We start from the raw sequence: 18,299 nt of genomic DNA, 5'->3' as shown, positions 1-18,299 counted from the left end.
CACTCAATCCCACTGTCCATGTCAGCGACAAAGATGTTGAACAAGACCGGTCCCAACACCGATCCCTAAGGGACACCACGCGTTACTGGTCTCCAGCTGCACATTGAGCCATTGACCACAACTCTTTGTGTGCGGCCATCCAGCCAGTTCTTTGTCCACCGAGTGGTCCATCCATCAAATTGATGTCTCTCCAATTTAGAGACAAGGATGTCGTGTGGGACAGTGTTGAATGCTTTGCACAAGTCCAGGTAGATGACATCAACTGCTCTACCCCTGTCCATCAGTTCTGTAGCCCCATCATAGAAGGCCACCAAACTGGTCAGGCAGGATTTCCCCTTAGTGAAGCCATGCTGGCTGTCACCAAGCACCTTGTTGTTTTTCCTGTGCCTTAGCATGCCTTCCAGGAGAATGTGCTCCAAGATTTTGCCAGGCACAGAGGTGAGACTGACTGGTCTGTAATCCCCCGGGTCATCCATTTTCCCCTTCTTGAAAATGGGGGTTATATTTCCCTTTTTCCAGTCATCAGGAACTTCACCTGACTGCCATGATTTCTCAAATATGATGGCCAGCAGCTTAGCAACTTCATTTGCCAGCTCCTTCAGGACCCATGGATGGATTTCATCAGGACCCATGAACTTGTGCACATCCAGATTTTTAAGATGGTCTCGAACCAGATCCTCTCCTACAGTGGGCGCAAGGTCTTCATTCTCACAGTCCCTGCATCTGCATTCCAAGACTTGGGTGGTGTGATCAGAGCCTTTGGCAGTGAAGACCGAGGCAAAGAAGTCACTCAGAACCTCAGCCTTCTCCAAATCCTGTGTAGCCAGTTCTCCCGAGAGCTTCCTGAGGGGGCTTACGTTCTCCCTCATCTGTTTTTTATTTGCTATGTGCCTGTAGAATCCCTTCCTGTTATCCCTAATATCCCTAGCCAAGTTTAATTCCAACTGGGCCTTAGCTTTCCTAACCTGGTCCCTAGCTTCCCAAACAACATCCCTGTACTCTTCCGAGGCCGCCTGTCCTTGCTTCCACTTCTTATAGGCCTCTTTTTTCTCCTCAAATTTTCCTCAGCAGCTCCTTATCCATCCAAGGAGGTCTCCTGGCCCTCCTGCTGCATTTCCTTCTAGTTGGGACACAACCTCCTGAGCTTGTAGCAGGTGATCCTTGACCAAGAGACTTGGGCCCCCCTGCCCTCTAGGGCTGTATCCCATGGAACCTTCCTAAGCAGGTTCCTGAAGAGGCCAAAGTCTGCCCTCTTGAAGTCCAGGGCAGTGAGCTTGCTGCACGCTCTTCTCCCTGTCCTGAGGATCTCAAATTCGACCATCTCGTGATTGCTGCATCCAAGACTGCCCTGGAGCATCACATTTCCAACCAGCCCTTCCCTGTTGGTGAGCACGAGGTCAAGCATGGCACCTCTCCTTGTTGGCTCCTCTATTACTTGCAGAAGGAAGTTGTCTTCCACACAATCGAGGAACCTCATGGATTGCTTGTGCCAGGCCGTACCGTCCCTCCAACAGGTATCAGGGCGGTTGAAGTCCCCCTTGAGAACAAAGGCCTGCGAGCATGAGGCTGTTCCTATCTTGTATAGAGTGCTTCATCCAGAGTCCTCTTGATCAGGCAGTCTGTAACAGATGCCCACAGTAATGTCTCCCATCGCTGTTCTCCCTTTAACCCTGGCCCACAAACTCTCTTAACTGATCACCTGTCCTCAGGCAGAGTTCCATACTCTCCAGCCTATCCCTAACATAAACAGCAATTCCCCCTCCCCGTCTGCCAGCCCTGTCTTTTCTAAAGAGCCTGCAATCGTCCCTTCCAACACTCCAATCATAGGAGCCATCCCACCATGTTTCTGTGATGCCCATTATATCATACCCCTGTAGACATGCACACATCTCTAATTCCTCTTGTTTGTTCCCCATGCTACGGGTGTTTGTATAGAGGCATCTGAGCTGAGCTCCAACTGAAGCCGGCTCATTGGCTGGAGCGGCTGGGATATCTCTACATTGCTCCAAGCATTTATTATAGGTGCTGGCAACTGACTGGGTGTGTTGGGATCGAATGATGCCCCCCTCTCCCAACACATCCAGTTTAAAGCTTCCTTGACCACCCTCCTGGCAAGCCTCCTACCAAAACTGCTTGTCAGACCAGCTCCACCAGCCCCCACTAGACCTGTCTTCCCAAATTGAGTCCCATGTTCTAGATACCCTAACCCCTGACTATGGCTCCACCGTTCCAACCATTTATTAACCTGGCCAGTCCTCCTAGTCTTTTTTAGGTCCTCCCCTGTATCCTGGAGAATTGATGAAAAGACTACCTGAGCTCTAGAGCCCCTAAACACCTCTCCCAGGGCTCTGTAGTCCTTCTTTATGTTCTCCAGGCTACTGCTATCTATATTACTAGTACCCACACGGACAACTAGAAGTGGGTAATAGCTCTTCAAGAGTCTCATGCTTGAAAGTTCACATCCATGTTTCAGGTTTGGGGCTGGAAATAATTCCAGCTGTAAGCAACCTAGCACAGGATTTAGGTCCACAAGCATTTTTTAACTCCCATTCAAGTTATCCAGATTCTGAGGTACATAAAGCATATCTGGATCCAAAAGGCTTTCACTTGAGAGATAAAGGAGCAAAAGTCAAAAAAGCCACATTTAGACAGAGACCACCAAGACAGAAAGCCATCCTACACAACACTTAGCTGTAATGAAGCAGCACTGACTTCAGAGTCTGCCATGAGCAATTTTCTGCTGATGGAGGCTACTGCAGGAATTGCACACTCCAATAGAGAAGCCAGCATCTTTACACACAAACGTACAGCTGTACAGGAGCCCAGGTGGGCACAGATGAACGCATATTAGCGGCATTGACACTTAAATATTAATAGCTAATTACAACAGGACTCTTTCAAGAAGGTCTGAATTAGTCCTTTATACACTGAAAATGAGACTCACTCCCACCTGATCTCGCTCATTTGCAATTACACATTTTGCCTACAGTAATTATCTAGGCTCCTTCCACAATCAAGACAACAGACTTTGCCCTGCCTTGTGGATAGTATTACAAGTTTTAAGTTGGAAGACTGTCACTTCTTTAGATAATAAGTTATTGAGATAGACACAGACACCCCACCCCCATTATTTGCGACTTCCTTAAATGAGAAGACTCTAAAAATGTTTACCATTTCCAGGAAGAATAAAGAATAAAAATTAAATTAGTATGCCTTTACTGAGTATATCCACTTAACATTCTATTTCCCGAAAGGAAGCAACTGAAAAGTACTAAGGAAGTCAACAAACTGTAAACAGTGACAAAGGACAGAATGTCATGGAATTAAGTTATAAATGAACATAGCCCTCTCCACATGCTGAATCACCATTAAAAAATCATCTCTCTCAGCACTGCATGAAGCCAAGATTTTTTTTTCCCATTAATTTTCTGAAGGGGGGAGAAATGACGACAGACAACAGGATGTCTTTGATTCTGAAATCTTAGTTTCACTGAGTATGAAAAGACCTTCTTCATGCAGTACTTGTTTTATGAACATTTGGTCATTCCTTCTGACATGGGTGATGGCATTGACAGAGAAGAGCACTTTCATACCTCCTGTGAGTAAACCCACACTTAGCTACTTGCAACAGACAAAACCAATTCTTAGTATCCAAGACTTGTATCACAGCAACTCTGGAGTTAGTCTAGCTATAGGACTTATAACAGTCAATTGAGTGGGTTCAATCAGTCTCTATATCCAGCATAGTTATTATTTTTCAGATATGACATAGAGGTTTTCCCCTACAGAATTTTCTGGAAAGCCTCTTTTTTCTTCTTGAGAAATCTTTGGGTTTGGAGCCAATTCTCTTTCATCACAGTAGTTGAGATGCATTTGTCTCAGACTGTGTTTTCCTCTAGCTATAACACATTTTGAACTGATCTGAATTCCATTTGCCAGATCACCAATCTGTTTTTCCAAGATTTTTCCCCACACTGCTGTTTATCAGTCTTGGCCTCCATATTTTAAAGCACAGAGAGATGATAATTCATTTTTGGGTGAATGTAACATTTAAATTAGTTCCCATAAAAGCCCCAGCAGCCTCTGCCTGTCACGCAGACATTCAATTATTGGTGAGCTCAAGGCCATAAAAACGTTTTTGGATTCCAAAAAGAAAAACATGGTACTTTTTTGGGGGAGGCTGGTTTCCTGGCCACCTCAATTCTGAACCTTTTACAGATACACAAACAATCACAAAGACACCTTAGAAAAGGTATTGTTCAAATGCCTGCAGCTGCAATATATCGAGAGAAGCAGTTTGTATTTATACAGAACTGATTTATCTTCAGGGATTTAGAACTATGCAGTCCTTCATAATTTATAATTGCTAAATAAACTATGTTCATTTGTTAAAGTTATTTGTTTCAGAATTTGTCACTCTTTAAAACAAAAGAAAAGTAAAGCTGTTGTTGATTTGATAGAGTTAACTGCTTTAGCATGAATCTAGTTAAGCCACTTAATTTACATTTGGAGTTCAGCGTCTTCCAAGTCCCTCTGGAATAAAATGCAAACTTTAAATGGCTGTTATGATTTGTCATGACTTTCAATAGCAGTATGGGTAATGCTCTTAAATGGGACGGAGAAAAAGGAAGCTTTACTAGAATTGTTTGGGTTTTGTCATCAAAAAAGCCACAGTATTTTTTGACCCTGGCTGCACTAAAAGTTTTTATTAAACATTTTAAAATGTCCCTAAAAAAAAAAAAATCCCCATTGCTTCTTGAAGGGTAGCAAGCCTTTGAACACGTGTGAAATGTTTTGCGCTTGAGAAAACAATAAAGTCCCTGACATTTATACACTTACCCCATTCCCTATTTGTATTTGATTATGTACAACCTCAGGAGCATGAGATGAATGGCAGTTCCCATGAGTGACCAAGTGAACTGGACTCTTCATTCCCTCCACCAAATAGACTGTGCAGTGATTTTTTTCTGTTATTTCTGCTTGTTAGTTTTCTAACTGTTCATTCTCTTTTCACCACCTAATTATGCTGACCATACCTTGTTTAATTAGAGTATAGCCTCTAACACCCCTCCCTTACCTCCAAATTTCACAAAACTTGTGTTCAGAGAAGTTACCACTGTTCAACTCTAATATCCATACATACAAACGTAGGCAGAAGCTACAAAGAACACAATGCAATGCTCTAGTTAAGACAAGCCAGTGAGAGAATTATTTTGCTGTTTATGCACAGCGGTTCCACAAGCAAATACCAAGAAGTGTGGAAGGTATACGTGACCCACTGAAGACCTAAGGGAGCTTTTCTCCTGAAATCAGCAAACACTGAATTGTGGTAGAAGGTCAAATCACACAGACAAGTTTACATGGAACATGTATCAACTCCGTATGCATTTTTTTAAAAACAATAAAACATTTACATACAGCTGCTTACCCATACTGACAGGGAAATACTATTATTATGATACAAGTGTCACATAGTGAAGTCAGAATGGTGCAATACCACGGAAAGTTTACACTGGAATTTCAAAGTGACACCTGTTTTTGCTTAAATCAATCTGTGAAGCCAGCATGTATAAATTATATATCAGCTTAAAAAAGAGCTTCTCTGTTATCAGTGTATTATGCTTCCAATAGCAGGAAAGCTATTGTTATGACAAAACTGTCACAAGAGTATTCTGCACATCACAGTTCTAAGTGGTGGGACATTTTCTTCCACATTAAGCTTACTTCATGTACTTAAACATATGTAAAATTATGTTGTAAAATATAAGACACTATAATGTATTGATAGTTAGAACAGTTACATGACTTTCATATGATTGTTTCAGCTTCCTCTTTACACAAGGATTTAAGGGCTGTTCATAGAACCACGCACAATGCTGCTAAAAACTAGCCCTCAAGCATCTCAGGTCAGAAAATGAGGCATATATTTAAATGCCTTTTTTGAACCATCATTTAACACCTGAAGTGAACAGAGGGAAAGAGAACTTCCTAGCCTCTTACTGCTCTAATAAACAGTTCCCACAATAACTGTGTTGAAAGGAATTCCAGAAAGCACACGCTCAGTTTATAATTTGCTTATTGTCATACACATTTTAGACCAATGGCAACAGAACAGAATCTCTTTAACTAATTTTTTTCTTTAACATTACTCATATAAAGCCAGGAAGATCAGCACTCATATTTATAGGATCCACGCTCAGTTCGTGCTGACTAGTGGTTACTGTTTAACTGTGCCATTAAAAGAGTGGCAGAAAATGTCTGAAGTAGGTGTACCTGCACTACTGAAAGTGGTGCATCTCCCCATTGTTTTATAGGCTACTAAGCTGTAAATAGAATTTTACAGTTGAAGTTTCTGTGCTGATGCCATTTCTACCCTGAGTTTCAAATATTCAGGCAGATTATAGATCAACTGTGCTGGTATGTGCTTTTAAGAAAGCAATGCATCCCTTGAGAATTACTGAGCTCATGGTGAGCTTATATAAGACAGGCTATTTGGCTGGCCTCACCTATGTATTAAAGTATTTTTGATGTTTACATTACAAATGTTGAGATATACATGATCTCATCCTTTGCAGTTTTTCTTTGCTGATCATAGTGACTCCACTGCAAACTTACTTTCATCGCTACATATTCAATCTTCTAACTGGTGCTAAACCATATGTATACTTTTGCTGCAGATGTCAGCCTATGCAACATGAGATATTTTCATCTGCTTGAGGCAGCTCTGAATTTCCCAAGCCTTATCCTTAAATATTTGCTAATTCCGTAAAAAGATATCTGAAGATTAATTTTAGTAGCTTAAATATACTAGCATACTGATTAAACGGAATCAGATAGATGCTTTATAGTGCAATAATTTTAACAACAGATGATTTAGAAGCATGCAAACAGAATAGCGTTTCAGTTCTAAAGAAAAGCACTTTAAAATTCTACAATGCCATGTTTATAAGCCCTGATTTTTCTCTCTCCTTCTGTATTGAATATGGTATGAGCCCTCTGAAAAAAGCAATACACAGCCATACAAATAAAACTGTATTACAATATTAAGCATAAGGAGACAGAATTAATTATGCAGTAAAATTGTGACCATTCTAAAAATTTGAATGAGTCAGTGAACTCCAAAAATATTTAATTGAAGATCTTGAACATTATTTCTAGGGTGGGGGTTTGGTTCACTTTGGTTTTAGAAAACAAGACTTTAAAAAAAATCCCTATGAACAATTGTAACAGCCTCGCCTCATTAGGCAGAGCAAGAATTCAAAATTTAGCACTGAAGAACTACATTTTTTTGGGAGCTTTATGATTAATTACACTAGCTGCTCTTAGGAGAAGGCTTACATTCTACAGCAAAAAGATCAAAGTGCTTGATAGTAGAAATGGTTACTGGCAGGTAATCGCATTTCATGTCCCAGAGTGACTTTAAATGCTGTTATTGTAAGCCAAATGGACAACTGAATTTTCAAACTCTGTTGATGTGATGTATTACTTTACAGTAAAAGTTCAGTTAAAAAACCAAAAAAGAAGACTATTTTGCTGTCTTTAATAGGACTACTATACTGCATGTTCTGGAAGCTACCAGAGACATTAAACTGCTTGTAAATACACCAGGATAAGTGTTCCAGGAAGAACCTTATATAAATTTTAATTGAAAAAAAGTTTAATGTGACTCATCTTCAATGTTTTTTCCCCTAATACCTCCAAAAGTGTATCTGGCAACACTATAGCAGGACATTCAAACACTACTAACTGGGAACCAGAAGATGCCCAGAAGAACCTACTCAGGGCCGGCAGTTTTCTTCCCAAAGCACTATTAGCCAACATCTCATTTGCCTCTGCCAGGACAGAACTATCTCTAAGGGTATCTCAGGACTGACACTTGCTCCAGTTTCAAGTGTCACAGGTTTTCATTAATCTATAGAAACCCAGAGAAATCAACGCCAAGTTCAGCTACAGCTGGAAAAATAGATTTATTCTCTGGAGCACATCTTTCACAGATGCCACTCTCTGCCACAGTGTTAATATCTTAAAATGCATAGAAATGCTCAAGAAAAAAAATTATTTGCTTTGCATTTTGTTAATTAATAACTATGAACTCTTGGGTGATGCCACTAAGTATTATCTGACTACTATTTCTTCTCTTCTCTGAAAAAAAAACCCCAAACATTTAGTAAGGAAAAAAAAATTAAAAAAAAACAACCTTGAAGTATTCAGTACCAACTTGGTTTGCTTTTTAATGAAGTTACTACATTGCTCCCCTCTTCATTTTTAAGTATCTCCACATTGCCATTACTGATTCATTTGCTCAACGGAATAAGAGGTTCTGCCATGAAACAAGATTACACATTTAAGAGCAGTGACAAAATACCAGGAGATCATCAGCCACTTATGAATTTTCTCATATTAACTAGACAATGATTGTCAATCCTGCCGCAAGCATGACGTAATTTGCAGGACCTCAGCCCTCAGTTCAAGGCAAAGCTAGGAACTGCATATTGGTGGTTAACACAGAACACCTGACATGAAATTTCATACCCTAATCTAATCCTTACTCAGAGGGGCTTCTTAGAATCTGATAACAAGTACTCTGTCTTCAGCTCCTGACTTTCTTCCTCTTAGTCATGTCCTTCAAAGTACTGTGATTAACAGGGGAACTCCAATAAGCTATAAAGAGCTAGAAGTACTGATTCCTTTGTCTTAGGGCAGCATGGAGTTATCTCACACAACCCATTTGTACACTGGCAGCTTGGTGCTTGCAAACAGCACTGAGTGTATCTAAAGTAGACTGACTCAAACAGCCTGAAAGAAGGGGGCAAAAATGAAGATGATTTCCCCCCCCCCCCCCCCCCCCCCCCCCCCAAATCCAACCAGCAACAGTTGCTCCAAGTACTGGGAGAACTATACAGCCTGGGATTTATATACTCTCTGGCTGACGAGTTAGAACAGAGGGACACAATCCAATCCCAGGGACCACTAATATCTTGTTTGTAAGAAAATTACAGCTGGCAGAAAGAAAAACAGTAGTATCTCATTTGCAAGATGTCCTATTGGTTAATGTTGACAGAGTGCTTAAGTATCTTTTTGAAGCTTCTAAGAAGGTGATGTAGTGCTTCGCAAGCAGTATACTTCCCCACGCTGAAAGTGTTCAAAGACCTCCAGCTGCTCACTTGTATTCCCATTAGAGCCAAGATTCTATTTAACCATAGATGAACTTACTCTTGAGAAAAAGGAAGCAGGCCGTTGCATTTAAGCATAGATGGACAGACCATGAAGATCTGCAATGCAGAAATGCAAAGGTACAGAAAGAAACCATATTTAGAGATTTAACATGAAAGGCTCTTCCCTTAATCCTCAAAACATATTCCTCTGCGCTACAGCAGAGGAAGTCTGTCAGGAGACTGCAACTACCTTGGTCTCCATGTTAATCAGTCCATTATTTAACTGCAGGAACTTTTCTCCAGATCAAGCCAGCAGACATTCTGTAATACCTAACCCATAATTCATCAAGCCCTTCATCTTTTAAGCCAAAACTTGTCCTCAAGCTCCCCACACCATGGGGCATGAGCCAAGGCCACAAGCTGGGCACCTACACAATCATTTTTTATATATATGAAGCAGAAACTCTCATGCAGCCTCCATACTGTGCAGAAGTTCATAAACACATAATAAATTAAATATAGAGAAAACCAGTCACCAGTGAGACCACAATCCTGGACTCCAGCTTTCCAAGAAGGATATCTATCATACTGAAGTAAAGGTAACTGTCATCTTACACTGACTACAGTTATGCCTACTCCAGCAGGTGTTCACAAAGCACCTTTTATCCAAAGAAAAACCTATCATCTAGAAATAGCACTATGAAATTTTATCAGTGACTCAGGTTCAATTTTTTTCTTCATCTAGGAAATCTGTTTTGCTTCTCAACAGGATACAGAATGTTGGAGCACTTGCTAATCTAAGAATTATCTCATTTAATTATTTTAACCTTTTTCTGTTTGGAAGTGTTATGGCAATTCAGGTGAAAAGAAATTTTCAAGATCTTAAAATAAAAAATAAAAAAAAGGGGTTGGGGGGAGAAAGGAGTATGCTTTTGGCAGTTGTACTCACATTGAAAAGGTGATGCGAGTTGATCCTGACCCAGTCTTAGTGGTAATGATCCCTCAATGGACTGTTCTCCTGAAATCACTTTTTTTACTGGATAATATTTGGGTTTGATCACATATTCCTGTGTTTGGCCATGGTGAAGATTCATCATCAGTGTCTGAGATGATAGAGGTATCATCCTGTTTTAGGGAAAAAAGAAGAAATAAAAAAGAAGAGAGAGAATGATGTAAAAGTCAATAAATTAGACTTAGAAACTACCGGTAAAAGAAAAACCCAAAAGACAAATTCATCTATACTCCAAGTTCTCAAAACACCATTTGAGAAACTTCAACTTACTAGCTTCCAATGAAGCACCTGATTTTTCATGCACCTAGCATTCTCATCGTCCTGCAGATCAACAAACAATAAATAAAGACTATAGGAATTATATCACTTCTTTTACAATACAGCAATTTACAACACCTCGGACAATAGGGAGGAATAAGAAAAAGTCCTCCTCAAAATCATGAGTTGGAAGAGCTCAACTTTGTTAACACACAGAGATTTCCAGACTAGTCAGAGAAGCAGCAGTGCCATGAAACCTCTCTCCATTTCTTACAACTGTCATTTCACACCAGATGTGTTAAGTAGAACCGAAGCCCAGCTGCTTTGCCACTTTTTTCCCCAGAAACCCTGTTCCCTTCACCACCGTACACCTCTAGTCATACAGCAGAGCACTGCTTCTCTTCCTCTTTTTCAGCCTGGCTCCCATTTCACCAGAAGGTCTGTATCTCTTTCCCAGTATCACATTACTGTCCCCATTCACTTTCTCTCTGCCTGCAGCACTGAACGTCTCTGACAAATGTCCCATAACCACATGGCTTCCATGAACAGCAAAACTATTTCCCCTTCCTGTTAAACAAGATGATGCCTTCAAGCTGATTCTCTCACTTCCAAATCCTAGTTTCTTACTTGGTATTGTTATTCTTCACCAAGATCTCAGTTTCTCACTGCACAAAAAACTTGCCAACTTTCAATAGAAATTCCCTTCTCCCCCTTCTTTAGAAAAAAAACATGGTTATTTAGCCACACACCATCAGCAGTTGGAACCATTTCTTTACTAACACACTGGCCTTCACTCTTCCACAGTGCTATCCAGCAATAAACAAGCAAGGAAGCAAAACACAGAGCTCTTGGCCATATACAAGCTCATTACTTCCGGGCTCTAGGCTGCAGAGTTCTACTGCAGTAATAGCACATCTTTAAGTAACAAACTACTAATAGAAAGTTTTCAAGAAGTTGTACTTATTGTAGATCACACTGTCAAGATAACACATTCCTCAGAGAGTAGTATCAATTGCTAACCTAGTTCATTGGCTAGTAGCACTACATTGTCCTTTGCTCAAATGAAGGCAGAGTGGAATGCTGTAAGCCTCTCTCACTTTCTTTGCAACTAAGGATCTCTAATAAGTTCAGTCTGCAAAAGTTAAAAGGGAAAGTGTCGTGGTTTAAACCCAGTCAGGCAACTTGTTCACTCACTCCTAGTGAGTGGTGCCAGGCTGACAGCAATCGAGCCCCCCCCCGGGGCTCTCCCCTTCCCCACTCCCGGAGGAATGGGGAGAAGGATCAAAAGAGTGCAACTCCTACGGGTTGAGACAAGAACAGTCCAGCAACCAATGTACAACACAAAGCACCACTGCTACCACCACTGACAACAATGATAAGAGAAAATAACAAGGGAAGAGAATACAGTACCACTGGCCAAGAAACGAGCCCCACCCGGAAGCCCGTGTCCTTCTGGGTAGCTCCCAGTTACCCCCCACCCCGGCCATGACGTGCTGTGGTATGGAATACCTCCTTGGCTAGTTTGGGTCAGGTGTCCTCTCTCTGCTTCCTCCAGACTTCCCCTCCTCCCTGGCAGAGCATGAGGCTCACAAAGTCCTTGACCAAACCAAAACATCATTGTTACCAGCTCTGTTCCTGAGCTGAAAGTCAAACACAGCACTGCACCAGCTACCAAGAAGGAGAAAAATGACTGCTACTGCTGAACCCAGGACAGAAAGTTATGGGATAACAACCATCCTTCAAAGAGCCACAGTTGTGCAGGGTAAATAACCATCTTCTGGGAGTAAGGCATGGACCTCTTATTACAGAGGACAGCTGAGCAGCACTTCCCCACAGTGGTGAGACTGAAGAGTTTAAGCAGAGTGAGAAGTCAGATGATAGCTCTATTGTTTTCCAGCATGTGGAGCCTGAGCCAGCACCTATCTCCGAAGCAATGCCTTATTCTTTAGTCACATTATTCAAGGATGCTTAGTAACCACTGTAGCCAACAGATTTGTGGTTAGAACAGACAATGGGGTTTTGTCCTACACAGATGCTCTTGTTAACCTGGATCAGTTTGAGAAAAAGTGCATTCATTAGAGACATTCTATGACTCTTACGTACAACAAAAACATAACTCCTCAGACTATTTCCAAGTCAAATTTTCTAATACAGTGCTTATGCAGTCTCACTGTATTCAGTAGAAGTCCTTTCCCCAGATTAAGAGAGAATGCTGTACTTCCCCTGTTGTCTTTAGGTTTCCTACCAGCAAATCAAAGAGGCTTTGGAGACATTGGAGGTCAGGCTTAGAATTCGACAATCTGGTAAGAAGTATCACCAGGAAGACCTCAGCCTGTGAAAAAGCTGAAGTCACTCACATATGTAAGTCACTGCTTACATATGAATTTCATGTGTTTGAAAAGTCAATGCAATCCTTCCTGCACAACACAGGGTTGTTTTTTTTTCCCCCACAGATCTCATTCAATGCCTATGTCTAAGGAGATCTGTTTCTTTACCTGGGCATGAGAGGGTCTATACTGAATACTTCCCATGTGATTTACAAGCAGGCCATGACAAGAGGTCAAAGTACTACAGAAGCTGATACTATAGTTACTATATGTAACTATCAAAAGTCACACATATTTAAGTTGAAAAATCATGGGAGTCGGGTGAAGTTCCCGAAGACTGGAAAAAAGGAAATACAACCCCCATTTTCAAGAAGGGGAAAATGGATGACCCAGGGAACTACAGACCAGTCAGTCTCACCTCTGTGCCTGGCAAAATCTTGGAGCACATTCTCCTGGAAGGCATGCTAAGGCACATGAGAAACAACAAGGTGCTTGGTGACAGCCAGCACGGCTTCACTAAGGGGAAATCCTGCCTGACCAATTTGGTGGCCTTCTGTGATGGAGCTGCAGAACTGATGGACAGGGGTAGAGCAGTTGATGTCATCTACCTGGACTTGTGTAAAGCGTTCGACACTGTCCCACACGACATCCTTGTCGATAAATTGGAGAGACATCAATTTGATGGATGGACCACTCAGTGGACAAAGAACTGGCTGGATGGCCGCACACAAAGAGTTGTGGTCAATGGCTCAATGTGCAGCTGGAGACCAGTAACGAGTGGTGTCCCTCAGGGATCGGTGTTGGGACCGGTCTTGTTTAACGTCTTTGTCACTGACATGGACAGCAGGATTGAGTGCGCCCTCAGCAAGTTTGCTGATGACACCAAGCTGTGTGGTTCGGTTGATACCCTGGAGGGAAGGAATGCCATCCAGAGGGTCCTTGACATGCTTGTGAGGTGGGCTGATGCCAACCTCATGAAGTTTAACCATGCCAAGTGCAAGGTCCTACACCTGGGTCAAGGCAATCCCAGGCACAGCTACAGGTTGGGCAGAGAAGTGATTCAGAGCAACCCTGTGGAGAAGGACTTGGGGGTGTTGGTTGATGAGAAGATGAACATGAGCCGGCTTCAGTGTGCACTCGCAGCCCAGAAAGCCAACTGTATCCTGGGCTGCACCAAAAGGAGTGTGACCAGCAGGCTGAAGGAGGTGATCCTGCCCCTCCACTATGCCCTTTTGAGACCTCACCTGGAGTATTGTGTGCAGTTCTGGTGTCCTCAACATAAAAAGGACATGGAACTGTTGGAACAAGCTCAGGAGGGCCACGAGGATGATGAGGGGACTCGAGTACCTCCCGTATGAAGACAGGCTGAGAAAGTTGCGGCTGTTCAGCCTGGAGAAGAGAAGGCTGCGTGAAGACCTCATAGCAACCTTCCAGTATCTGATAGAGGCCTATAAGGATGTTGGGGAGGGACTCTTTATTAGAGACTGTAGTGACAGGATAGGGGGTAATGGGTTAAAACTTGAACAGGGGAAGTTTAGATCGGATATAAGGAAGAAGTTCTTTACTGTGAGGGTGGTGATGCACTGGAATGGGTTGTCCAGAGAAGCTGTGAATGCTGCATCCCTGGTGGTGTTCAAGGCCAGGTTGGGCAGAGCCTTGGGTGACATGGTTTAGCGTGAGGTATCCCTGCCCATGGCACGGGGGTTGGAACTAGGTGATCTTAAGGTCCTTTCCACTCCTAAGTTTTCTATGATTTTATGATTCAAAGTTCAGTGGTGTGATCTTTGACTGGACACAGATGCTGCCATTCAAGTGCCTGTTTTCTGTTAAGGCTGTAACATGTTGTGAAGTGTTACCTCTTACATTACAATATATGCAGCCACACTGTAGACCAAGGCTGTCAATCTACGATAGAGTCTACCATAGCACTTGAAATTAAAATATAAAAAACAAAAAAACAAAAAAACCCCACCACAAATAACAAACAAACAAACAAAAAAAAACAAAAAACAACCAACACTCATCCTCCCCCCCAAAAAACACAATAACTGAACAATACAACACACCTAAGACAGGAGTGCCATACACTGGAGGCTGAAAGTTTTGCCACTAGGATTTATAAAAAGTTGCCTCTTCCTTCCCAGGTATTGCAATTTTCTTCCTTAATTTAGCTTGTATTAAGTATTAACATTACTATTGTTAAGGCAGTTTAAAATTAAGTTCTGTTTTGCAAGACTGCTTTACTCGGTAGTACACAGGAAAGCTTTGATCTTCACTCCAGAAACTTAAATTCTTTAAAAGGAAACATCTTCATCTGATGTTTAAGCTGTTGGTCTTAAATTTCAATACACAGCAAATAACCTATTCTTGTATAAAACAGTATGCTTACAATAGTTGCATGAAACCAAAGTTAAGACTTGTCTAGACCCTTTGTCTTGCACATTTGTGCTCGGTTTTGATGGTTGTGGCGTATAACTACCAAAGGTCTTGAGTAGAGGTGCAAAAGTACTCCAAATGTTTAAAAAGCGTGGATTAGACATCTGCTGACAGTGTTGATGTGAGCTACCCAAAAGCATCTGACCAGCCTGACTGATCTTGCTCACCAGAAGTGCAGTTCTAGTAGGAGCTGATAGGGTCAAACATCAAAACATTTACGAGATCCTTCTGTTCTGACTGTTCTTTTGATACTCAAATTCTTCTCAATGTGATCTAATTCTTGAAGATGTTATAATCAAAAGATACTGCATAGCTAACTGAGATACTGCGTCTTCCACTAAAATCAAGGATATTCCTCTAACTACGTCATGGAAGGTATATGAGAACAGTCATGTAGCTCTGCCACCACTGTAAGTATTGATGCTAGTGAAGTACCTAAGTTTTAATTTCCTAGACCAGCACATAAAGAGTTCCTTCAGTGCTGTAGAACTTCTAAGAAGACGCTATTTCTAGTGGGCTCAGCAACAGAGTGTGACTGAGTTTTTTTCCTTTGCATTGATCCCTGTGGACAAAACCTTCAGAACTATCCCTCCTAACTGATATATGCAGAGAGGAGAGCCTGATCCTCACAGAGAGAAGGTCATTAAGACATCAGCGCTGAAAACAATACAATCATGTCACAAGGAAACATTTCAGGCCTAGTTTGATAACAAGCATCACCCTAGTCACTATTAAGCCTTTGGAAGTTATCTTAACAGTTCTACCACAGTGTATTCCCAATCCTCTAAAACACAGTGATTGTTGCCATGACTGCTGGTGCCAGCTTGCCAAACAATACTACCAGCCTGCAAGTAATTCTGCTTCTTCCCTTTCCTATATTTTGGCCTCTACCGAGTTCTGGAGCTCTCCCTGAGCTCCTCATGCCAGTCCTTCCTTTGCATGGAGGCTCAGGTGCTGTACCTGGTCACATCACCTGTGCCAGGGGCACCTGGCAAAAAGCAAAAGCCAAGCCTGCTATTATGCTCAGATTCATTTAGCTGTTCCAAAGCAGATTGTTCTGGCAGTTAATCTCTGATCTACTAGGGTAGAAATACTTGGCACTGAATGAGGTCTTTAATTTATTCCCAGTGTTGGGATATCCAAACTAATAAATAAGTAGCAGGATAGACCAATTTCTTCACAACACTGCTCAAGGCCACTAGGAATAGCTAGTACTAGCTTGCTACCACAGTGGATATTCAAAGTAGGTCAGGGACACTAAAACAGGTTTTTATAATTTTATAAATAATTTTATAATTTAAAACAAACCAAAAAAAGGCATAAGCAACTCACAGCCACTGTACTTAAAAGATAAATAGTTCTTATCTAACAACCATCACCACAACTGAAGATATTTCATTGCTTCCCAACTTTAGCATGCTGCTTACTGAACATCTGAACACAAAGTGGAACCCCTGGGCATTGCTGCAATACAAAATATTGAAGTACTACTAAAACTCCCTGTCACACTGATTAAAAAGATGCAATTGTTAGTTCCAATCTTTAAATTTTGCATCAAACAGCCAAGACTACATAAGATTTTTGCATTTTACAGACTTACGTGACTCATTTACCTGGCTAGTTTGTAATTAGATGGTCAAAACTGACATTAACTTAATAAACTTGACAAAAACTTTCCATTGCTGAAATGTACACTAGACAGACAAACGTTTAATTGCATTTTCTAGAAACAAACAATACAAAGAGTAGTAAGGTTACAACAGCACTACAGAAGGAGAACAAACAGTTGCAGCTATCATGCAAAAGAAAGCTCCCTTGCCTGATAAAAGCAAGCCACAAATGTGAGGTATCAGAGTAACTCTGGCAAGCAGAAATGAGACCAGCAATGTTTGGCATGAAAAGTACTGTCTAGACTAAATAAGACAGGCCTGACTCAGGCTGCTTTCTTAATTTTATTTACTGTAAGTCTGATGCTCCCATAGTTGGCTCCTAGCTAGCAATACTTAAAAAAAAGAAAACTCTAAATTGCTAACACAATTGCTTAATACAAACCTACAAATTAGTTCTTTCTTCACTATCTTCTTTCAAACTCACAATGAACTACCAAAAGGAGATGAAAACCTAACATTTTCTGTAACTATGAGATAGTAAAGAAAATATGCAGGACAGTTCAAAAGCCATGAAAATAGAATTAAATCCCCCCCCCCCATGTAAATTATTAAAATTCAGTTGCTAGCTCAGCCTGACCTTTGCCAGCTGTTTCCTCCTTATATTGCTTTTCATATATTGGTTTTTTTGGGGGGTGGGTTTTGTTGTTTGGTTGGTTTTTTTTTGGGGGGGGTGTTTTTTTTGGGGTGTTTTTTTTTGGGGGGGGGCATTCTTTCTTTTAGGATACATGAAAAGTTTAACTTCCATGCTGATGATGAACAGACAGGATTTTTTCAAAGCCCTTTACATTAGTCATACCATACCCAGCATTAATCAAGCGTGGCCTATTTCACAACATCCTCCCAGTCAGAAGAGATGACAGAGGAAGCATTCAAGCTTTGCTTTTCACAATCAGAAAACCTCCACACAAGTTGATTTTATGTACAAAAATGTATTTTAATATATAATTTGAAAATCCTGTCTCTGAAACACTGCAAAACAAGCACTGAGACTTGCCTGCTATAGATTTACCAGCGTCACATTAGATTTTCATTATCATAAAGATATAACTTCAAGGCAGGTTTATACAGTTTTCCCCAGGTGAAAATTTGCAGAGATCACGATTTGGCTACGACTAATCTATTCTCAAACAACACCTTCAAGTTTTAATTTTTTACCTTTTTACCCATGTAAAAGGTTGTTAGTTACACCACAGAAAGCGTCTTATTTGATCACTGTCAAGGTGATTTGATTTGCTTATAAAGTTTCCCATAGAAATGTAAAACATTAATGTTTATCCACCAGTACCAGTTTTGTCCAACTTAAATATAGTTTCTGTGGTAAAAATCCTTGTTGAAGACACTTTCAGGAATTATCTGTTCTTAAGCGTTTGCTAATAAAGCTTGCCCTGAATTTGCAGGATAAACTGAATTGCTCATTAGTTCAAATCCTTTTGCCAGCATA

The 18,299-nt window shown here is 41.1% G+C and overlaps 1 protein-coding gene across 6 annotated transcripts in view; it reads right to left on the bottom strand.

Moving 5' to 3' along the window:
- LTBP1 (latent transforming growth factor beta binding protein 1) overlaps nt 1–18,299 on the bottom strand; it is a 196,397-nt gene that overhangs the window by 136,193 nt on the left and 41,905 nt on the right. For all 6 annotated transcript variants that reach the window (XM_062629565.1, XM_062629567.1, XM_062629570.1 and 3 more), the window contains exon 4: nt 10,105–10,280. In XM_062629565.1, the coding sequence (XP_062485549.1) occupies nt 10,105–10,280 (176 nt within the window). The remainder of the gene's footprint in view (nt 1–10,104; nt 10,281–18,299) is intronic.

Source organism: Pezoporus occidentalis, unplaced genomic scaffold, assembly GCF_034315485.1.
Source record: "Pezoporus occidentalis ecotype Australia unplaced genomic scaffold, CSIRO_AGI_Poc_V1 ctg34, whole genome shotgun sequence".
NCBI classification, from domain to species: Eukaryota; Metazoa; Chordata; class Aves; order Psittaciformes; family Psittacidae; genus Pezoporus; species Pezoporus occidentalis.
Note: the sequence above shows the minus strand (reverse complement) of the source record. Positions and strands in the feature narration are given on the sequence as shown.